This window comes from Lissotriton vulgaris, chromosome 6 (assembly GCF_964263255.1).
Source record: "Lissotriton vulgaris chromosome 6, aLisVul1.2, whole genome shotgun sequence".
In the NCBI taxonomy this organism is placed as follows: domain Eukaryota; kingdom Metazoa; phylum Chordata; class Amphibia; order Caudata; family Salamandridae; genus Lissotriton; species Lissotriton vulgaris.
This window is the reverse complement of record NC_141694.1, coordinates 880,402,250-880,426,521: the sequence shown is the minus strand read 5'-3', so window position 1 is coordinate 880,426,521 and position 24,272 is coordinate 880,402,250. Positions and strand designations below refer to the sequence as shown.

General features: G+C 39.6%; 1 protein-coding gene across 1 annotated transcript in view; it reads right to left on the bottom strand.

The window, feature by feature from the left end:
* SYNE1 (spectrin repeat containing nuclear envelope protein 1) overlaps nt 1–24,272 on the bottom strand; it is a 2,319,318-nt gene that overhangs the window by 1,484,965 nt on the left and 810,081 nt on the right. The window contains exons 43-49 of the mRNA XM_086926873.1: nt 23,729–23,879; nt 21,497–21,655; nt 17,755–17,937; nt 15,536–15,637; nt 12,782–12,985; nt 10,117–10,324; nt 298–410 (exon numbers count right to left, since the gene is read on the bottom strand). Coding sequence (XP_086782999.1) covers nt 298–410; nt 10,117–10,324; nt 12,782–12,985; nt 15,536–15,637; nt 17,755–17,937; nt 21,497–21,655; nt 23,729–23,879 — 1,120 coding nt within the window. The remainder of the gene's footprint in view (nt 1–297; nt 411–10,116; nt 10,325–12,781; nt 12,986–15,535; nt 15,638–17,754; nt 17,938–21,496; nt 21,656–23,728; nt 23,880–24,272) is intronic.

The following is a 24,272-nucleotide window of genomic DNA, read 5'->3' as shown; positions in this document are numbered from 1 at the left end:
TAAAAAGCAATATAACCCGTTCATCCCCTTCGATATTTTGGGCACACTACCCTGTCTACTTTATATAAACCAATCCTTTCATTTACCACTCTTTCACTTGTATTAGGCTTTTGGTGAATTTTAAAGTATTGATAATTGTTAGGTAACATTATGCTCTACTATTTTATAACTTATAGCTGTTGAAGTTTCAAATTGTATGGCAAGTTTACCATATTTATCCAAAACATAATTAAACATAAAGAAAAATATAAAATGCTGACAAATGTGTTTAAGTTTTGAGACAACAGATGCTTTTACCTTCAAAACTTGTAGCTTCGCTTCTAACATTTTACTGTCCCCAGATGGGTCACTGGATTCTCTCACTTCAGTGTTTGCTCTAGAAATCCAGTGTTGGAATTCGTCCAAAGTTTCTTTAAAAAAAAACAAATAAGTGAAACATAAAGGTAATTACAAATAGTTGATTGCCTATGAAATAAGATAGTTAAACAATACCTTGTAATTTCAAATGTAATTCACTTGCACTCTGAATGATTTTTTTTTGCATAAAAGGAGCTCTTTTATCCTTAATTTTACACATGTATAAAACACATATTTGGTTAAACACACATATTTTAAGTGTTTGCAACTGAACACAAAGAAAACACTCAGGATGGCCACTAAACATATTCGGAATTAGCATATGATGTATAATATCACTGCAGCACATTATGGCACAGATGTAGAAAACGATTTTGCATTTCTTAACGGACCGAATCGCTAATTTGGGCTGTTAAGAAATGCAAAACTGGCAATCGGCGCGTACGAATGCCTGAAATGCAGTCGCAAATTGCGACTCCCTACAGCAGGAATTGCAATTGGAAATCGGTAAAATAGGGAACCGCACATTGCTAATTCCTATTAGCAAATCAGAACACATTTAATAAGGATTACCAATTTGCAAATGGGGAAAAAGGGCCTGTTAAGAAATGCAGTCACCACTGAGCCTGGCAAGGTGGTAACCAGGTGCAAACTATAAAAAGAGCACTAAATTGCATCTGGCTCTCTCACAATGGCAGCATTATATATCTTGCCAAGATGGATGAGAATTCTGGCAGTTAGGGTCAGGAGGAGGTGGAGACATGAGAGGATATTCAGGGTGAGGGTCACCCTATTTAACCTGACAGAAGAGGAGATCATAGTCCGGTCTAGCCTGAGTAGTTAGTTCATACTTGACCTGATTGCTGATTTACATCCCCGGCTACAGGCACCAGCACTGTGGAGCTACGCCAAACCTTCCCATGTGCACAGTTGCTGTTGACTGCACCTCCTAGCATCAGGGAGCTACCAGTCAGTGGGGAGGGGGGGGGGGTCACAAAGCACACTTTCTAGGTTACACCACAATTTTCTTGACATAAAGCTGGAAAAGTAAAACCTGCATATATATTTTCCTGGAACACCAGAATCATTGCAGCAGACAAAACTCCAATTCTACTGGGTAGCACAGTTCCCCAATTTAATTGTATACATTCCCTGAAACTGCAGATGGTGTGTGACGCCTCCTGTGTCATCACTGACCTTGTGGCCAGATATCTAGCAGTCACAACTCCTTCATCTTCCGCCACATGACTCTGAAGATGATTAACAACCACCACAAGGGCAGCAAGATGGAACACATGTGGCTAAGTGATTTGCACTACGCGCTGAGATTACACAAAACTACTTCTGAGGTGAGTGCAAGACATGACACAGTAGAAAAGATGCGGCACAAAGGGGAACTGCCTGTTGCACAACTCAGTGGCCACCTTTTATTCAGGTGGCTAACACAACTGGATAAACTTAAATCCACATAGCACAAAAAAGTGTGATTATTGTAACTCTTTATTTCTTGGCACTGTCAGTTTTGCTCTGGGTTGCCTTCAGCCTATTCAGACCCAGCCATGTGTTTTACCTTGCAACAATCTGGTTGGTCTTCTCTAAAGTATTTTGGCTGGTGGATGCAAAGAGAGCTAAGTTCACTGTGCTTCGAGCTTTCTGTCACTATAGACCCACCTATCAGGAGAAAAATTTTGCCATTATCTTCCCTCCAGGAAGCTTAGTGCTTCTGAAGCATGTCAGTCTATTGGTTATCCATCGGTTGTATTAGCAAGAACCTGGAACTCTCTACCCCTGCATCTTCATCTTATAAAGACCATGTTGCATTTTCATAAAGCTAAAAAAACATGGCTTTTCTGCAACAAGTCACTCGACCCACTCTAGTTGTTCTTACTACCTAGCAACCAGACATCATTTCTTTTAACAGTGTTCTCTATAAGGTAATTGTACATTACATTATATCACCAATTACAAAAGCAACTGAAGGAGCAACAACTGCACAAGAAAAATACATTTTCAAGTATACTTTAAAGGTTCAGAAACTACAGTCTGGCTTTTGGAATACTGTGTCCATTCCAACAATTTCTAATAAGCAATTGATATTTAAAAAGTAAAATTACAATTTGTTTTGATGTTGGTAAATGCATTACAGGGCATAACAAAAATATGCTGTCAGTTATCCAGCGCTAATCTCTCTTTTTATAGACAAATCACAGCTAGACCTCTGTTTATTCTGCATCCAAGAAACATCATTCTATTTAAATGTCAGTTCTTACTTTCTGAGAACAGGTATAATATTTCCTTGCAACACATATCACTCAACAAGCATGTCCCTATCACGTTTTCCATAAATGTAATCCCTGAATCAGGTAAAACTATAAAGGGGCAAAGGATGGATAAAGCACAAGCTTTCAAAATCATGGGTTGCGAAAATAGATTATGCAAACAGCAGACTACATAATCTCAAAGAAATCTTGACCTTGCATAAATAACTTTCTAGAAAAACTTTGTACTTCACCAAATATTCAACTATAAAGTACTTGTCCCCAAACATGCTCGGATTGGGGTTTAAACTAGAGCAATATATGGGAAGCAAGTTTGGCTGTACTTAGACATTAACACCGGAAACAGTGGGTAGGTAAAAATGAATATGGGTGTACAAGAATTTAGAGCTTACATACTCGCTTTTTTGTTAAATCAAATCCCTCTCAAGATGCCTGAACCAGTAATAGTTATGACCAACTAAGGCTGGTATGCATATCAAGCAATCTTCCTAATGGCACACTGCTTGCTTACCCCTATAGACCTACCTACATGTTCATTTACGTTTTCTAGTGGAAGTCAAACTCTGAAGGTCTGGGTAAAAGCCGTCCTATCACTGGACAAGCAGGCAAAAATATTTTCTAGGCATATTTATATTAACTTTTTCTTACGAGATTATTTACCTTGTTTTTCATGTTTATTTAACTTTAGCAAAGTAAATACCTAAGTACAAATTGAATGTAGCTTCATTCAATAGAGGCACATCAGGGCTTACAACATACTGTTTACTTTTCACTCCTTACGGTGTAAAACCTCTCTCCTTAACATAATTCATTAAGAATAGTTAACACTGAGTGCGTAGTGGCCCGGAGGATGGCTCAGGAGTTCCACGCCTCCGGATAGCCGTCACGACCCTTGGCCCCGCCCACCCCGGCAGCACGGCAGTGAATCGCGGCAGCGAGTTGCCGCGGTAATGGCGTTTTGGCGTTTTCGGCATTTCTGAAGTTCGGAGCTGCGAGAAAACTGCGGCTCATTGTCCTCTTGAGCTGGAGCTCCCTGAAAATCCGTGGTGTCCGTAAGGAATTATTGGCAAGGAGAAGCGCTCCCCTCACTCCCCTCGCTTCACCTCCCACCGCCCCTGGTTGTTCCGTGTGAAGACTTTGAGGAGACTTGCTGGATTTGTGATTACACCCACGCAGGATAAAAGATTTACTCCTGCACAGCCGCTTAAAGGAAAAAAGGAAGGAAGGCTTTCTCCCACTGGGGGGACAAGTAGCGAGGCAGCTGTTCTTCATTTTCGTCCATTCCGACCTGCATCACGTTTTCCACACCTTCTGCAAGTTAAAGGTGAGACGAGGGGTAGCGTAAAAAAAAAGAGAGAGACAACAGGGCTGCACATTAAGTCTGAACTAAAAACTGTTTGCTGTTTTCTATCGCTACTTGCAGTATCCGCCTTGATTTAAAAAATATTTTTTTAACCCCGCGGGGTGGCATGGGGAGGCAACTAAAAGACAACGAAGACAGTGAGGAAGCAAGTAAAACCGCGAAAATGGGGTTAACTGCTCGTCTCAAAAGTAAAACACGTTTAGCCCTTGCCAGAAAAGCAGCACGGCTAGCTGCTAAAGAAAGGGAGAAGGCTAAGAAAGGAGAGGGAAGCTCAGCCTCGCCCGTTTTGGGGAAGGACTCTGCGGTTTATAGCTCTGAAGATGAACTTCATATTACTTTAGCTTCTCCTCCTAATGGAAGGATAGGAGAATTAGGAGAAGTAGGAGAAAGAGATGGGGGAGAAAGCCTCATGGAGGAAGTGGTGGAAAATACTCCAGTATCAAATAAACATGGAGCATCAATTAAAAATGGAGCAAGGGTCGAGTCTTCCCCTGGCGAGAAAAATGTGACCTTAGTGAAGGAGAAAAAGAGACTTTCCCTTATTTGAGAAACAACCGGGCGTACCCCCCAAACATCAGCTGTCCCGCTTGAAAAAAATCCAGAAACGGGAACTGAAATTTTAGCCTCAACTTCAGTAACAGTGGTTGGGAATGACTCTCTCACACAACTGCCCAAGATTGTCCCACTAATGACATGTGTAGCTCCCTCATCGCCAAGGTCAAGCGGCCCTGTGATGGCAGAAAAGCTTCAATCAAGCAGTATAGCAAATGAAACGGAAGAAAGTCCAATCCTGATTAGTGAAGATCCTAATCTAGAGACTCTTTCTGAGCAGAATTCACCATCCGCTGCAGCTCTTCAATCTCCCTCTTGCTCATATGTCGGAGTGAATCAAGTAGAGAACCCAAAAGGTTTAACATCAGCAATCTCAACCACGGCGTCCCAGTTATTTCAAAAGGGGGAAAGCAGCAGCAGCCCCGAGAAGGAAGTGAGTTATCAAATGGACATCCAGGAGATGTTAAACCTAATTTTGGATGAAATTCGGGAGATAAAGTCAAATCAGCAAGTAGAGATAGCCGCTCTACATTCCAGATTGGAAAAATTTGAAGAATCAATGCAAGGACTCCCCACAAGATTGAACGAGGCGGAGGAAAGAATCTCGGCTCTTGAGGACCACATCAATCAAGCAAGAATAGAGGCTGAAAAGACTGCAACTAAAAAGAGCCTCTTGGAAGGCAAACTTGAAAACAAGCTTGAGGAGCTTGAAAACCATTCTCGAAGATCCAATCTCAGGATAGTGGGGGTACCTGAAGGACTGGAAGGTTCAAATATGCTCCAGTGGGTCAACTCTTTTATTCATCAAAAAGTACTGCCAGAGTTTGAAGGTGATCTGTCCATCATGAGAGCACATCGGGTCCCGGCTCAGAGGTACACCAATTCAACTTTTCCCAGAACAATCCTAATGAACTTTGCTGATTTTAGGATAACGGAAGAGATTTTATCAAAAGCATTTAAAAAAAGACAATTTTCCGTTACCAAGACAAGTAAATGTAGAATTTTTTCAGCCATGACTGCAGCAGCTGCACGCCGTAGGAAAGAATTTGTTAAAATCCTCCACTTGTTTAAAATGAATGGCGCTCAAGCCTCAATCGCCCAGCAGTCAAAGTTAAAAGTTCTCATAAAAGGAAAGTTTTATATGTTTTCCAATCTTGAAGAAGCTCAATCTCTACTAAAAGAGATAACTCCAGAAACGAATGTTTGAGTAATTAAATCCAGCCCATTGAGCAGTAATGGTAGAGCTTGAAGGAAAAATTTCTATCTGTACCAAAAAAATAAAAACAATTTTTTTTGTTTCTCCCGATAACAAAAGAGAATAGGATAAAAAAAAATTGGCTGTCGAGGGGGGGGCACCGGGCTTAAAGGGTCACTAAGGGTGTAACAAGAAGACACCCAGTCCATCTGAAGGGAGGGGGAATGTGGTCTGCGTGGGAGGTATGGAAGGGGCCACTTCCCAGGGGAGGGAGGGGGTCCACTCGGGGAGGGAGAGGGAGAGGGAGGGTTGGGTTGAAAGCAGTAAAAAAGAGCAGAAATTGTAGGCAGGATGTGTACCAAAATTTGAATGAAGGGTTTATTGATGCGAAAACTCTTTTATGGAAATGAACAAATGTAATATCCTATCAGATAAGATTTAAAAAAAGACATCTCTAATAAAAATAAGAAACAACTAAAGCCTAATACTAAAAAAGCTGTGGAAGCCCTTATCTTAGAATACCAGCTTATAGATCCATGGCGTACAATAAACCCAGAAGGGGCATCCTTCACTTGCTATTCACACCGCTTCCAGACGGCGCCAAGAATCAATTTCGTTTTTGATATCATGATCGATTCAGATTTTAACTTCATCTATCAGTTGTAATCCCTTTTCCGATCATGGAAAAATAGAGCTGGAAGTTAATCTAGGTGGTAGGGGCAGGGACCAGTCCAGGTGGCAGTTGGATCGGACCCTGCTCCAGAACCCCGACTGGGTGGCGGGTTTCGGAGAATGGATCTCAGAATACTTTACTATTAACAATAATTCAGCAGAACTATTCTCGGTCTGGGAGGGATTCAAGGCGGCAGCACGTGGACAGATATTATCTTTTACTTCCGCCCAGGTCAAAAAGAGGAGACAAAAGATATTTACGCTCCAAAAAGACGTAGATAAAGAATATGCTCTACAGCTCCTCCTTTGCCCGAATCACTTGGAGCAAGCAAAGGCAGAATTAAGGAATTTCTTTGTTTTGGAAGAAATCAATAGTTCTAGAACCTTCCAACAAAAGATATATGAGGATAGCCAATTAGCAGGAAAGCTCTTGGCGAACTCAGTGAGGAAAAAACAAGAATCTGCTGCAATAGTTAAAATCAGAAATCCATTAAATAACCAAGAGATAGTAGACAATAGTTCAATTCAAAGGGCTTTTTTGGAGCATTTTAATCGCATTTACTCCACTGAATATCAAGTAGAGGAGGGTCAGATTCAGGATTATTTTATGAACCTAGATATCCCAAAGATTACCCCCAATCGGGCTTTAGAACTAGGGTTAGAATTTAATACAGGGGAAATATTTGATGCTATAAAGGCAACACCTGGGGCGAAAGCCTGTGGGCAAGACGGGTTCCCAATTGAATTCTACAAAATCTTTATAAAAGAACTAGTTACTCCGCTCATGAATTTATTTAATTACATCAAACTAGGAGGAATGGTACCCGCGTCCTTTAAAGAAGCAATAATAATATCTTTGTAAAAAACGACAAAAGTCCAGAAGATATCAATTCTTATAGGCCAATAAGCCTTTTGAATTCTGACTATAAAATCCTCTTGAAAATCTGGGCCCATCGTTTTATGTATGCGGCACAAGAAGTCATACATAACGATCAGTCAGGATTCATAGCAGGTCGTGTTATGGCTTCTAACACTGAATTTTTAATTCAGGCATTAGACTATTTTAATGTGAATTCAACCCCCGCCTGTATCCTCATGGTTGACGCGGAAAAAGCGTTTGACCTAGTCAACTGGGCAACCCTGTTCCATTCTCTTACTAAATTCGGGTTCCCAGAACAAGTGATTAAGATGCTCCAGAACATCTATCAAGGCGCCTCTGCACAGATTATAATAAACTCAGAAAAAGCCGGCTCAATCCAAGTCAACCGTGGGAATAGGCAGGGCTGTCCTTTATCCCCTCTCCTTTTTACTTTTTTTATTGAACCCATGGTTATTAAAATTAGAAACAATCCCGACATCCTCTCCCCTATCACTGGGATGGCGAAGCTTAAACTATTCGCAGATGATATTATCCTTTACGCAAAGCCAAATAAGGAGAATGTTGAAAGCATATTAAAAGAATTCAAAGCATATGAACAAATAGGAGGTTAGAAAATCAATACAAAAAAAACAGAGGTCCTCGCCTTAAACACCAGTCTTAGCCATCTTCCATCTTGCTTGCATGTCCAGGCCGTAAGTCGAGACCCAATTAGATATTTAGGCATTTATGTGACCTGTGATTACCATCAGCTTTATCTCCTTAACTATGTGAGAATGAAGAATAAAATCTTGAATCTTCTCTCCCAATAGCTTTTAATTCCTCTCTCTTTGATTGGTAGGATATCTCTGATCAAGATGTCGATTCTACCCTTAATAATATTTTTGTTTAGTAATATTCCTATTAAGTTGAATTCTATTTTTTTAAAAGACATTGAATCTATGATCAGAAGTTTTGTTTGGGGGGGGGGGGAAACCCCCAGAGTAAAGCTATCCGTGATTCAACTCCCAGTTGACCAGGGGGGACTTGCTCTTCCACACATAAAAACATATTATGAGGCAGCTTTTATGGACTTTGTGGCAGGTCTGATAGGTTTAAAAAACAAACGAGACAGCTTCTTCTTAGTAAAAATGCTACAAGAGTCCGATTCTCAAACCCAGGTATTTTGAAAGACCGCAAAACTCCCCAAAAGGACGAGATATAAGACCATAAAAGAGCATCTATCTAGATTACAGTCCTTTTTCAAGAAAAATCTGAGCTCCTCAGCTTCCCCGTTTTTAAGCTTACGTGAGTGTTCCTGTTTGGGCCTCCAAATTAGTAGTAGTCGAATATTAAATTGGGAGAACTTGGGATTTCGGGAGTTAAGACACTTCTTTGTCCAAAATAGAATTATTTTATGGCAAGAAGTACAGGCTAGAATAACCACTCCCATGCAACCAACTTTCTTTGAATATCTACAAATTGTTCACTTTTTAAGAAAAACTATTGGTGGACATCTCCCCACAATGCGTGAGCCGGTTACACTCCTTTATGAGGCCAAAATCAACGGCATAGGAAATTGGTACAAAAGGCTCCATTGTGGTGGTCATTTAGACACGGTGGATAGCCATCTTGAGAAAATACTTAGCCAAACCCAATGCAATTTAACACACAAGGACTGGGAAACTATAAGTTTGTTAGGCTATAAATCGCTACGTGCCGCTAACTTTAAAGGGATGGCCTTCTTGTCCCATTGGCTAGCGTACTGGACTCCGGAAGCACTCGAGAAAAGGTTTCCAGAGGCTGAGAATAAATGTTTTAGATGCTTAGCGCCGGTCAGGGGGGTTGGCTCCATACCTTTTTCTCTTGTCCTCAATTGAAATCTTTTTGGGAGGCCATACTCATAGACATCGAGGAGGCAATAGGGAAAACACTAACCCCCTCAGCTGAACTGGCCCTTTTTGGTATATCCAAAAATAGAGGTTCCCTCAATGAGAACGAGGATTTTTTTTTGTTTATTTCTTGTACAGTTGCTCGTTCCCTAATACTCCAAAATTGGAAATCTATGGAACCCCCATCCCATCTAAAATGGTTTAACAAAATGAGGAGGTCCCGGAACTTCGAAAAAGCTTATGCCTGTAGAGTGGGAGCAGTCAGAAGTTTTGAAAGAAAATGGAAGTATTTCGAGAATCTGGAGGCAATAAAAGGGGGGTTAAATTAAAAATTAGATTGAATACTAAAACTAAACCAAAATGATTTTAAAAGCAGTCATGAAATGTTGCTAGACTAAATTAAATAAGCAAACTTCTTTGCTCAAGCACTTTATTCCAGGTCGGATTGCACTATTTTTGCACTTGCACTTTACACTCAAGTTTGCGGATGTTGCACATTGACTGTATTAGGTTGGATTGTACTGTACTGCACTTGCACTTTATGATCAAAGTTTGCGGTCGCTACACATTGTTTGTACTTGTACTTGAAAATTAATCAATATGTTGTGAAATAAGGAGTACAACAATGCCTGCTTTCGAGTTTTATGTATTTTAAATTTCTCCCCCTTTTTTAATCTGCTCCTTAATCATGTTTTATTCTTGCGTGACTCTATTCAAATTCTTTATTCATGAAATGTATTTTAACCTCTTTCTGCTCAATAAATTTTTTTTTAAAAAAAAGAATAGTTAACACTGAGTTAAAGAACGTCAGGTTTCTTAACTAAACTGTAATGGCTCTGGAAGTAGCTATTTCACCTGGAGGGTAAAACATGGATGCAAGCTAATTTGCAGACTTTACACATTTAAATATAATGTAAATTCAATTAAATGTTCCACTACTACGATCTCACCATTGAAATGTTTTTCCAGGGAGTCCTGCAAGGTAACTTGTGTTTTGTTACACAGTTGGTTCACAGATTCATATTTCTTTATCAGAGCTGTGACATTCACACCAAGAGTTTCTAGCTCCACGGAGTGATACTTGCGACAGAGGGTGTTGAGATTCTCTCGTGTCGAATCAATGCTTCCCTGCTGGCCCTGGAGCTCTTTCTGAATATCCTGAGGAAGAAAATAAAATGAAGTAAAATGAGGGTTACAACAATGATTTAGCAATATAGCAAGAGGAGCAGAAAATTTGCATTTTCTTGAAGCATGCTTTTGTATTTAGTACAATCCTCCCAATCTTTTGAAATAGTGTAATGTCTCTTCATGAGGACAGCTACAAAATAGCTCCTTGTACCTCTGTTTCCCAGCTCAGACTCCCCTCCTTCTGTCCAGACCTTTCAACTGACACCACATGCTCCTTTGATAAATGTTTGATCTCCAACCTCTGATCGAATATGGACATCAATGCCATGTATGAGAAAGACCTTGAAAACGTTGTATGCCAGAATATAACTGTCAGAAATATCATCTGACATAGATACTGTGTCCTAACATAGTTGACAAATATATGTCTTATTGGGAGAAGATTGTATATCACTAACTCCAATGGGAAGATACTTATGTAATCTATATTTAAAACATGTTACTTGTGTCAAACAGTATTCTGACATCAATATGCTAGTACCATAACTTGGCAGGATGTCATTTATAAAGGATCACACAATGACTAGCCTAAAATTTAACAGTTGAGCCAGGGATCCATTACAGGTGAGGATAATTTTTAGAGAGTGCTTCTGGTAAAATCATACACTGCACACCTAGATTCAGTATCGAAGAAATCCACAAAATGTTCCCCATCATGATCTGTTTTGCATTTCCAAAATTCATATGACCTCGCCCAAATGTTATCAAGGTTTCAGAGAACCAAAAGACTTCTGCATCTCAGATTATTTAAGGTTCACAACTTCTCTGCACCAATTACGCCATGTAATTTAGAAAAGGCTTTGCCAACAACAAGGACATAGATGCCCAGACTCCTGATGCTTGCTTGTATATTTCTTCTGTATAAAATAGGAAATAAATTGCCATTCTCTTTCTGTTGACCCATAAAACCTATTCTTATTCGGGAGAGCTTCACTGGAGAAATCAAAGCGCCAACTCTTTACCAAGCACATCAACCACAGATTGAAAGAAAGTGCCCCTTTTTTGACATAGTCACCCCCACTTTTTGTCTAGTATCTGATGCAACTTTGACTGAACTGCACTGGGTTCCTGCTAACCGGGTCTCCAGTGACAGTGTTTTTTCCCAAAAACAAGGTAACTCTGCAATCATTCCACAATTGGTAAGACCTTTCACATCCCTGTAGGTCCCTAGTAAATGGTCAATGACCGTAGCTTTCAGCAGTACTGCTGGCAGCTCCTAGAAAAAGCTATGGGCTTCTGTAGTTATTTATTTTTAATGGAAAGGAATGTCCGAGAACGTACTCTATTGACTTTCATTCTGGTCACTAAATTATCCAGCAAATACTGAAAAATGATAAGTAGCACCTCAAATGTTTAAAATGAGATCTGAACAGATCAAAGATTTCTTAAACTAGTGGGAAAAGTTTATAAGCTGCTCATAACCAAAAATAAGTTACCTTACCACTTCTACGCTCAACTAAAGATTTATAGCTTTGTTACATACACTTAGCTTTATGCAGATTGTTAGGAAAACCTCGGCTTTCCCTGCTTTTTCTGTGTTTAGCAAAGCTCGGCATTAAAGACCTCTAAAATACCAGATGCACCATTGTTGTTTATCTACTGGTGCATTAACAAGGTGGAACTGTTTCATTTGAATAGCATGTTCCCCAGGCAAAGTGTAAATCTGAGGTTCAAGACTTGCCCCAGAACATGTTCAAGTGCAGAACGCTTTGAGGTAACCACGTCTCCCAGTGGAGTATGTATTATATAGCAGCCGGCACACATGCTATATGGATGATGTTTGTTATAGTACATCGACACATGGTATTACTTGAAAATGATCCTTCTAATGTTCAGTGGTACTGATTATGAGTGGGTGGATGTTTTTTGATTCAATGCATAAACCGTTTGCGCAGGGTTCAGAATTAGAGGTTGGGTGGTTTTGACCTCATCTGGTAATTACAGGGTGTATTAAATATCTCGTCTTTCGTATATATAGCAGGTCAAACCAGCAGGAATTTAAGTGGAAAAGAAAGGTACAGTATTTACCATAAAATGTGAATTTTGGTCCAGCAAGAACCAAAATCTGCAGGTTATTCCCCAGAAACTCTTACAGGGTGCTATGAATCTCATTTAATAAGTAACATACCCCAGGGTATCATTTTCTATGTGTGCTATCAAAAGTAACTGGACTTCGACAATCTCTGAATGTGGGTCAGTATCTGCCTAAAGTCCACAAAGATATACTGTGATAGGAAGATGTGTCTAGCCTATTTTATACATGCAGCTGCATTTCTCACATACACTTAAAAATAAAGTCCTTGACATGAATAGATGCTCGAATCGTCAGCATCAGTGTCCTTTCCAATTCGATGATCGCATATCCATTTCACAATACAAACTCTGCTGGTCTTTTGTGGGGACCTCTTACAACACATTCTATCTCACCTTGACTTTCTTGAGGTCCTCTGGATCCTTGCTGCAATCAAACTTCAAAACGGACTCCTCAACCTTTGTCAACCAGTCTGACATCTGTTCAATAAAACTTTGTAGTTGGGTCTTCTGAGTGCTGAAGTCTTTCAGGGTCCCTTTCGCCATTTCTGACATTTCCTTGGCATGCTCCAGTTTCTGTCTTAGTTCTGCTTCCATAAACTGTGTAAAAATTATAAAAACAATACAAATAGTGCTCAAACTTACTGAAAAGTCAATCAAATGTTAATGAGTTAATCTAGGCCATGACAAGTACATTGGTTAAAGAAAATTGTAGGTATTGATTGCTAATTATAACTACAGACATTAATGAACATTTCAAATACATTCCTGGTAGCATCTCTCTCAAAGGAAAAGAGACACACTATTAAAGAGGTTTGAAGAGCGATCATATGCATGGAAGACCACAAAGTAAGATTTGCTTAGGAAACTGTGAAGGAGATTGTGTATTGGAACTGGAGATCTTTCACCAGGATGGACTGCACTTTACCATACAAAAAGGGAATATGGAAAGCTCCAAATAGTCTCCCTTTCTGGTGGTACAGTAGATAAAAGATATTGATGCAGCTGCTTTCTGTGCTGGTCCAGACTTGCTGATTCCCCACAACCTCTCATGCTCTTGCCTGAAGTCCTCATTTTGACCGCCAAGAACATGTTACCTGGCTCATAAGTTCCACAGAATTCACTACTGACTTGATGCTTCTCCACTCCTGCGCCAGCATAGGAGTGTCACAGCAGGTATTGCATTCCACGTAGGTAGGAGGATAAATGGTGTGTAAAGGTCTTATGACAGGCTGCAAGGGTCGCCAGAATCTGGGTATTGTGCAGATAGTTCACTGACTGCCCTATGTTCTTATCATTTGTGGCCTATCTGAGAATGATTGGTGCTCTTAACATTGGTTAAGAACCCTTAGAACCACAAATAAAAATGGCAAAAAATGTGATTTAATTATTACTTGGCCTTGTTTTTCGTCTCATCAGAGGTCAATTGACATCCGTGCAGGATCAATCAAACAAAAGCTTAGATCATTTGTACAACATGAAGTTGGTACACAACCACACATGCAAATAGGGTAGCAGGTGAGGAGCCACTCAGATAGACTGGCAAAAAGTCACTGCTGTCTTTCACTAAATCACACGATTTGCAACAACTAAATGACTTGTAGCATATACTCAACCTAATTCGTGATTCAGTAATTGCTTACCAAATTGCAATATTGGTTTAGAACAGCATATCAAACCTCAATTTTGAAGCGACTTGTTTAGGGTGTGCCTTCTAAAAGGCAATTTGTAATGCTATAGATCACTGGTTTGCAACTGCAATTTCGGTTGTAAACCATGAATAGGTTACTGACTCCTCAATAGTAGGGAAACACATAGAACCCTTTGTGAAAAAATGTTGTTTGGGAGTGGGCATTAGTCCACAGAATCACAGCCACTTCTTAAACAAAATTTTATTTTAAAAAAAGGTATATTTTCATTATCTCCAACTCTGTTTACTTTAAGAAAAATGAAAATGGGCTGCATTTGAAAAAGTTTTATTTAACATACAGTCACAGATATGGTGGTCTGCTGACCCCAGCCGGCCACCATCCTTGTAATGGCCACCAAATAGGGGGTGAGTTGCAATTGTGACGTAACTCATGAACGTAATGAGGTAGAATGGATTACGACTCATTCTAATAGGGAATTTTGCAAACCGACCTACAAAGGTCGGTCTGTAAAATTATATTCCATTCCCAAAAAGCCAGTGCACAATTTGTGACCATTTTTTGCAAATAGAATTTTCGTACATTTGGCCCATAGTACCAACAATTTTATTATATTCTCTGGTACACTGTCAAACCCATCAGATAAGTTCAATAGAGGTTGAAAGAAAAGTCAATATCTGCATTATGGTGCTTTCAACAAGTACTGATCAGATGGAGCTGTAATATGATCGAATTGTGATTGGTCTTTACACTTCACCTTACAGTGGTGCAGTGAAGAGACCATTTGTACTAATCAGAACTGGACTTTGGACAACCATAAGGCACACAAACACTGCAAAGCTTTCAATCTGACAGTATTTGTCACACTCAAAACACAAAAGGAAGACTGTGGCAAACAGGTGCCCCCTACTTAAACACTAAATCATTTAGTAAAATATGTTTATGCATAAAAAATAGAGGACACATAGCTGATTAATGTTTGTCTTGAGGTGTACATTTCTACAGCATTTTTAAACATATATAATAACAAAATTCTTTTGAACCAATCATAAAAGGAGGAGAAAACAGCACATTAAAAGGTGTTAGAACATTACATAACCTGCACACTGATGATTTAAAAATGCAGAAAATAGCCCTATCGGCGGGTTCTATACAGGATGGCTTCAAGTATTATGTGTGCAACACTAGGCTCCCTTCATTTGCACTGTAGAGAATGCCAACATTCTTCTTTCACCGATACTTCCACGCCACGCACATGCAACTTGACTTTATAAATTATGATCATTATACCTATTACAATGTACACATAGCATTGAACAACTTGCGATTTTGGATTAGAGCATAGTGGTGGATATGAGGTGTTTTAGTGTGTGGGTCTATGTGAGTGAGTTGGAGTATTTAGCAGCAGGTTTTCTTAACAGACAGATTAAACGCGAGGTTGGTGTGTGCGTGTGTGTGCGCACGCACATGCATGCAAACAGATGTGACAGCACAGACTCACCTGAAGCTCTGCAGGAGGCTCCTGGCTCTTGGTTAACTCTTTAAGTTCAGACACTTTTGAGTGAAGCTCTTCCAGTTTCTGCCCTTTGCTTGAAACTTCGGACTAAAGAAATCACACAACATTTAAACACAGAAGCAGCAAATTGTCCAAATTCACCAAAGGAATATAAGCTTTTAAAATACTATGCATCACAATCTAAGCAATATTTGCCAAAAGTTCATGAATGTCCCTGCTTCGGAAAACTGCTCAGACCTTTGCTAAAAATAAGACTATCTAACATTTATGAGACTGGAAACATTTGTTTCAACATGATGGAATGCTCAAATGTATATTTTTGGTCTTGTAAAGCACTGCCAAGTCTGCCAGCTACACATCATTAGGAGAACTTCTCTAAACTTTTAGCCAATCCCTCATTTTGCCACTTTCTACCTTCGGAAAGCTACCCAAAGCATATCAACTGGAAAGTGTGACACTTTCCTACTATGAAAATCTCCTTTTGGGTTTTCATTTACAAAGGTGTATGCCCCTCACTATCTTTTCATGGTGAATCTTTAACCAACTTATTTTGAAACAACGTCCTCTGTGCTAATGGAGTGCTTTAATATATCTTTTTTTTAGGTTTTATGTATGTGTCACATGCACACATCAATACAGAAGTGAAGGACAGAAGCCAAAGAATCCACAAAGAAGTTGATTTGTTATTAGGTGTGAATGCCCTTCTGAATATACTCAGCTTGAAGACACTGTAATTTCATTGTGGAAAATATAAAGGTCAGTACAAGATCCACAAATGACATAATAAACACAGAGGCAACACAACCAATGTACTGACTCTGCTTTGCCATTTCAGGTTATGCAGCTACATACTGACAGTTCTCCACTCCCAAAACAATAGCCTTCATAACCAGAATTTTTGCATTCCTGGCAAGGTGTGAGACATGCATTTTGCTTTAGGCACTACAAACTATGGCCATCTGTGCATCACAGGAGCAGTGTGAGTCCCACAGTCTGCTTCTAGTATCAAAAGCTATAGTCATCTTTGGATTCCTGGAGCAGTGTGAGATGCTCAATCTTCTTTAAAGCACCACAAGCCATGGCCAGCAGTGCAATCCTGGGGCGCAGAGGGAGCTACAGCTCTTTTTAGGTACCAAGAACAATGGTCATCTTTGCCTTGATCAAGTGGTGTGAGACTCACGGAAGAAGTTTATGGAATGTTTAGGGATAGGGTTAAGGTTTGGTTTAGAATAAGGTACCAACTTGGAAATTATTTGAGGAATGGTGTATGGTCTAGGGGTGAGGCTCCAGTTTAGATTTGCAACAGGCCATGGGATGAGGCAGTGGATTGGCTTGCAGCTCCTTTCATCAGCTGACATTTCTAAATGAAATGCCCTAGATCAGTGAGGGTCCTGAATATCTCATGATTCTAATGGGGTCAGTGCCTTTATCTGTATCAGACCTAACAGAATTAGGAGCACACAAGTAATGAAGTCCTTAGTGCTTTAAGTTTCAAATGGACTAAACCAAACTGTGTGTTATTCAATCAAATCAAACTAAGCAATGTTAAAAATTAATTCCCCTTATAAATCTAACATACATACATCAGCAAAGAAATGTATTTATCAGACATGCACAGCTTGTGTCATGCCAGTGGTCAAACACCTCTGCATTTCAGAGGGGATCACTTTTCTCATTCGAATTCAAAGTGATAAGTAACTTACAAGTGAGCAATAGCTGCCTTACTCACATGTTTATTGCTTAATCAAACACAGGCAGAGATTGCAGTATTAGTAACAACTGAATACCCCAGCAACTCCCCCAGTGCCTTGAGATCCTTATGGTGAGTAGTCGCGCTTTACAAGCCACTTGATTGATTGAATATGCACGTGGAAAATATGCACATTTTTTATAACATTTCTCAAAGAGTAAGCCTTTGTAGAGATTGTTCAGCTGTGACAGTGAACTGTGTAACCAGGCTGTTGTACTGCCATAGCTGACAGCCCTATCAACGGACATGGAGGGGACAAATATGTTGATGCACTGGAGCATTGTCACCTATTTTCACTCTGTAGTCAAATCGATTTCCAGAAAAAAGCTCAGATATTGTGAGTATCACGCACGTATTAAGAGGATAGAGGACAGGGGGATCTCAGGAAGTTACAAGAATTCTAAAAAGTACTCATAAGTTTTTCAGCATTTTTTAAAAAGAAGAAAATACAGACCTGGAACTGTTCAAGGGAGGCCTTCATTCTCTGACTGTTGTTCAGGTGACTGATGCTTTCGCTCATTTGTGAAATGGTGCTATTGGACCAACCATCAATTTCATCACCAATATTAAGTACGTCGTCCCACAGAGCCAGGCACGAACTCAACCTCTCCATGTTGTCATCTATTCTCTCTGACACCTGTTTTGGAAGTGGAAAAGATCAAAGCTCGTATGAAAAACCATTACTATGACAATCCTCTATTAAGGGAAATCTCTTAAACTAAAAAGAAAGGATTGAATTGTATTACATTGTTAGCTTGATCGACCCAATTCAGACTAATAGATCACAAACTTTTACAAAAACAATACATTTAGCTTTTCATTTTCAGCATGCACACAAAGGCAAATAACATAAAATATACATACAGCCAAATGCTGATAGTAAGACTGTTACAGGATTCTAGGCACATACAATATACAGTCACATTTACACAAATACAGCACGCAAACATACTTTTGGTATTTATGACAATTTGACTTGATACTTTTATTGAATTTAATTGGTTTGCCAAGAGATTATGAAATGCAGTGACAATCTTCTCTGCTTTTACTGTATCCTATAATCTGAATCAAGATGTTTATCTTAACTGCCATGGGTAGGTGTTTAACGGAATTAGCAGGTTTCATGTTCGGTAAAATACAAACTTTTTCTGTTTGTTTATGATGTTCACTTTTTCAATACCTCATTTCAATAGGAATGAAATGAGTTTTCCAATTTTGCAACAAAATAGATTACATCTTCTAGCTTGCTATGAACTTTCTTTTCAATTCTATCAGTCTGCTGGGCTCTCCAACTTTTCATTCACCTGTGGTTACATGTCTCTGCTGACAGTGGGTCCCAGAAATTGAATCATTACATTACTACCTGAGGGATGTGCATTCCCTTCACCAATGCAGTGTACTAATCCCGAAATACTTACAGACTACTATAATTAATGCCTACCTTAAATAAGTTCTGTGATAATGAGATTTCCTTTCAAAAACCACACCAAAGAAAACATTAGGTGCCACATTTTCATGGTGCAGTACCTACATTTCATTTGTGCAGCACAACACTTGCATACTTTCTAGCTCTGATAAATGCAAAGCTAGAAACTCCACCTGCTGCACCATAGTCCCTTTTCTCATATCACCATATTGATTGGCATAACAGAATGACATATAAGGCATCCAATAAGCCAAAGTTAAAACAAACAAGATATTTTGGATTCATAAAAAAGTGTCTTTTTTTACAGTGTGCAAAAGTGAAAAGTAAAAAACAAATTATATATAAGTTCATCAAAAGAATGATTTGAAAAGGTAGTTAAAAGGAGGGTTTGTCGTTTCTTCCTAACAAAAATCTAATCAACAAAACGGTAAAATCATGCAACTGCCAACATAAATCCTTTTACTTCACTCCTCAATAGGAAGAAAGAATGTTAAGTCCCAACGGATAATGTACAATGTGAACATTCCGCCCTTAGTATTTTGTGATATATTCGATGCCTGTCCCACAGAATTAACCTTTTGGGGAGTTCTGGCAGGTAAGTTGTGCGACATTTTCTTAGCATTGGCGGCTCGCACAGATAACGCTGTGGTGCGGTGAGGCGGGGCAGGGGCAGGTGCTTGGGTAATGAAGTTCAACATAGGACAGGAGAGTGGAATGGAAATGAATAAATAAATAAAATCACATACCTTGCGCTCGCCGCATCGCTTAGTCAACGATTCGGCAAGCGCAAGGTAAGTGGTTTTATTTATTTCCATTCTAACTACCCATCCTATGTTGAACTCCACTACCCCCCACCTGGCCCCACCCAGCCTCTGCCCACAGCATTACCTGTGCGACCTGCCATTGTTTGTTAGTACCTGGGCATGTCCTTACAGGGTATTTGCCTCAGGTTGGGGATCAGTAACATGATATTTAGAGTCTATAGTGAAATTCATAGGCTTTTCTACAGCCCCAGAAAGTACTTTTCATTATTTGATAGGCAGTTGATCGAGTGAGGGGAGAGGAATTACCTCTCTAGGCGAGTGAATCTAGACTTTTAGGTGTAACAATATGATTGGTTGATTATACATTGTTGATAAACATGAAAATCCACCATTTTATTCTTGTACTAACATTTTAACTAAGAACTCCGAGTTAGGAAAACAGCATTTTCAACAATAGAGCCAACTGTTTTTGGACTGTGTTGCTGCTTTTGTCAATACAATTGAACCACCTGATTTTGCTGCTAGCTTCGTCATATTTTTTATGTTTTGAAAGTGGATACAATGTATTCTATTTGCTAACATGTAAACATTGCAAAAAATGTGTGGAGCCTGTTTGGCCCATGTTTTCTTCTGATACAAATATAGTCTGACCCAGTAGTTTTTAACCTGCTGTCCGGGGAACCCTCAGGGTCCGCGACTGCGTAAAACATTAAATAATATTAACAGATTAATAAAATGTATAGTAAAAAAGAATGAAAATGTAAAATTGAAAACTTTTAAACATTTTGTAAATGTGAAGGAATTTTAAATTGTAGGCTAGATTCTTGCTTAGTATCCTCAAAGTGATTCGTGGGAGCAGTGCAAGTGCATCAAACAAAATATAGTATGGACAATCACTGCTTTAACTGAATTTAGAAAAGCACCTACCTTACTTTTGAAGTTATCTTTTTTTCATATTGACTAGTGAATTAAATTAAATATTTAGGGCCATATGTAGGTAATATGTGTTTTGCGATTCTCAAATTGCGATTTCTAGGTAATAGCAATTAGACTATCCCAAAACGCGATGTAGGTAGGATTAGCAAAATATTTTGCGAATTCCACCTATTCCTTATTTGCGAATCACAAATTGAGATTCGCAAATAAGGAATACCTTCCCATTCATTCCTATGGGCTAGAAGGCCCATAGGAATGAATGGGAAGACATTCTCAATTTGCGATTCTCAATTAGAGATTCGCAAATGAGAATGCAATTTCAAGGTTGCAAGGGAGTCAATAGGACACTCTTTTGCACCCCTGAAATAAACATGTGTGAATATGTGGCACACATACAGGCACTAAGGGCATGTATGTGCGCTACATGGCACTTTGAAAAATGCAAAAAAGTGCATTTTTCAAAGAAATCACAAATTACCACCAACCTGAGGTTGGTGGTAATTTGCGAATCCTTATGTCAAAATCACACAACTTGGGTGGTTCCTACATTGCATTTAAGGAATCGCAATTTGGGATTCCTTAAATGCATTTGCAAAATAAGGAATCAATTTTGCGATTCCTTATTTTGCGTGTGGGTTTTTGTGTCGTACATAGCACACTGCCCAAATTGCGATTGCAAACGCAGAAATTCTGCGAATTTCTGCTTTTGCGATCGCAATTCGGCTACCTACATATGGCCCCATGTCATTTGTGTATTTATTTGATGAATGCGTGTTTCTGTATTTTTGTCTAATATTTTGAAGTTCAAATAATCATAAAAGGCTTGAGCCGTGGTCCTCAGCTTCCAGTGGAGTCCCCGGGTACGAATAATGATTTAGTGGGGGGCCGGGGTTCAAGTAATGATTATATGGGGGTCCCCAGAAGCCGAAAGGTTGACAACCACTGGTCTGATCCATCCCATCCCTTATTAGACATGCAGCAAAAAGTAATGAACGGATTTGCCCTGTTTTCCTTAACTAGTTCAAAGCTTCTGTAACAGAGCCCAATCAGTTTTAACATATGGTACTTACATCAAGCCAATGGTCCACAATATTGTCCATGTCTTTTTTCACTATCCTGATGTCACTACCATGAATTTTCTTCAGCTCAGCAAGGACATGCTTTCCTTTGTTAGTAAAGTCATCCAGCTCTTTCTGACGGTCGTTTAGCTCATTCTTAGTCATTTCATGCTGTGAATGAAAAATATATTTCTCATTTTTCAACAAAGACTGTGTTTTGGCCTCTTTGCACCAACATCATAACATTCTTGTGATCAAGACTCTCATAAAACGTGGCACATCTCATCAAAGAGCAGATAAGAATGTGCACTAATTTGCTGCTATTTTCGTAGATTAAAAACTGGAGAATTCAAAAACACACATATTGCTTAGCGTGCAGTTTGCAGTAGGCACTCATTGGCAGAAAAACAGAGATCTCTTTTCATCCAAACTTTGTCTTGGGCATGTTCCTCTATCCGCTCCAAGAGCCACACTCAAGCTCCAGGCCATCAATTGGAGGTCAAACACGCCTTTCTTTCAAGCAGAAAGAATATACATGGGGTAGAACACTTAAGCGACAAATGTAAGGTTTACCCCCTAGCCAAGTTGAAATTTGATGAGTTTTTGTGGATTTGCATACATCTGGGTTCTATGCATGTGTGAACTACACCAGGAATAATGTACTTTGCCGACATAGACCCACTGACCTGAATTCACAGCACCTTTCTTACTGTACACTAAACCAGTGCTTTGAATGGGCCTATTCAACTAATGGTAGAGGGCCCACACTCTGCCAACAGAGGCGTTTCTCCATTCAAAGCACTGCACTTAACCTTCATTGTACTTATGTTTACACAAAACAAGTCCACTTTTTATGCTATTGCTGTGTTTTTAAACAACTTGGTTCACTTTCCAACTCTTTCTGCAGCACATACACATGGGTCATTCATCGACAACTCGGGCGTCAAAATACGTTTTGGAAATGGATAGATAAATGTTTGTGAATACCTAATGTTTTATTCTCATGTGCGTTTCCTTTCACTGACTTCTCCCCGGCAAGGCACACTATTGTGTACATGTTTACAATGACACGCGTATTGTATGCGTGAGTAGTGCACACTACACACGTTTATGACACCTTAGCACGGTAAAGAATAGTTGAAGATTGTACTTATATATTTATGTATGTGTACATTCGGATCATGTGTGAAGTGCTCAATTTAGATAAGTGGTTGTAGGTGGTGGGCATTGACAATCAATTTTGGGAGAGGGGTGGACGTATTGTTTATCATCAGACTTTGACATAGAGCGAGGGAAAGAAAGGCAGAAAAGGGGGAGAAAAGGGAGAAAGAAGGACAAAAAGAAAGTTAGGAGAACAATGTCAGAGGGAGAATATTGTAATGAAAACAAACCTGCAAGAATGACATGAAGAGACAGGAAGTGGAGGGTGGTGGAAGGAAGAGGTGGAATCAAAGTTTGGTATTCGCCAACCCAGCATGCAGTAGGGCCAGCAACAGACTTCTAAGAAAAACTTTCGGGACCCTGCACTTAATTTTTCTGATATGAAGCACTGCATGTGTGGTTTGTGAAGGTCCCATCACCAGGTAAACCTTATTACTTTATTGTTGATTTCTCTACAATAAACAATACCTTTCCAAATAACAAAAATAGCTTTATCGTACCAGATACCTTCAAAAGACGTAGGGGCATATTTACAATTACTGGCGCATCCCTGCAAATTAGCAGGGTTGCGCCAGTAATTGTGGGCCATGCCTCCGCCACCCATGATGCGCTGCATTTACAATGCAAGGCACCATGGGGTAAAAATGGCACAGATGCGTTACGCATCTGTGCCGTAAAGGTGTTGCATTGCTGGAGTTGTGTTGCATGCGCGACGCAGCTCCAGCAATGCTCTGGGGGGCCCATTCTACTAATGCTGCGTCAAGCCTTAAGCCTGCTTTAAGCAGGCACAGGGTTTTGACGTAGCATTGGCCTCAAAGTGCCTAAGTGAAATCTTGTAGGAACCCCCCCCCCCCCCCCCGCCCCCCTGCACCGGAATACCTCCTTAAGGCGCAGGGCTTTACAACGTGACGCATCTCCCAGATGCGTCACGTTGTAAATAGCCCGCACCATGGCGCATCGTTTGCAGCCGCCGCTGCATCACAAAAGTGGCGCAACAGCGGCGCAAAAGAGGCGCAAGGGGCTTGTAAATCTGCCCCGTCGTGGTAACTTTTCACAGTACCTCTCGTAAACATGCAGGATTACCTTAGACATTATTCTTCTTATATCTTCTTGGTCTTTTAACGTAGATTTTATGACAGCTACTTCTTCGGCATTCTCAATCACTTTTGTGACAGTGGATTTTAAATTTTGATAGTCCCTCATAAGATCAAGGAGGATACTGCATTGCTCCTGACTGGGAAAGACAAAAAGAATTGTATTAAGAATTTTCTGCATTCTTTTTTCCAAATCTCTTTAGTGACATTTTATTGTATTCTAACAGAAAACTTTGCATGCTACTTGTACATATTTAGGGTGCATGAGAATGAAACATTTTATCAACCGAAATACCCCTGAAAACTTTGATTTGCATACAAAAGAAGCTTGAATGTTACCATTTGTCTAAAATGCAACATGTGAGAAGTACTTCAAGGGGACATAGACTAGTAATATGGATGTTGTGTTTTATTGTTCAGAAATTGCATAATTACAATGGCAAATGACATGTCTTGGGGATACATACCGTTGAATATGCATAAAAACATTTCTTGAGTTAGAGAATAAAGCCTTTAAAGTCCTGATTCTGGGT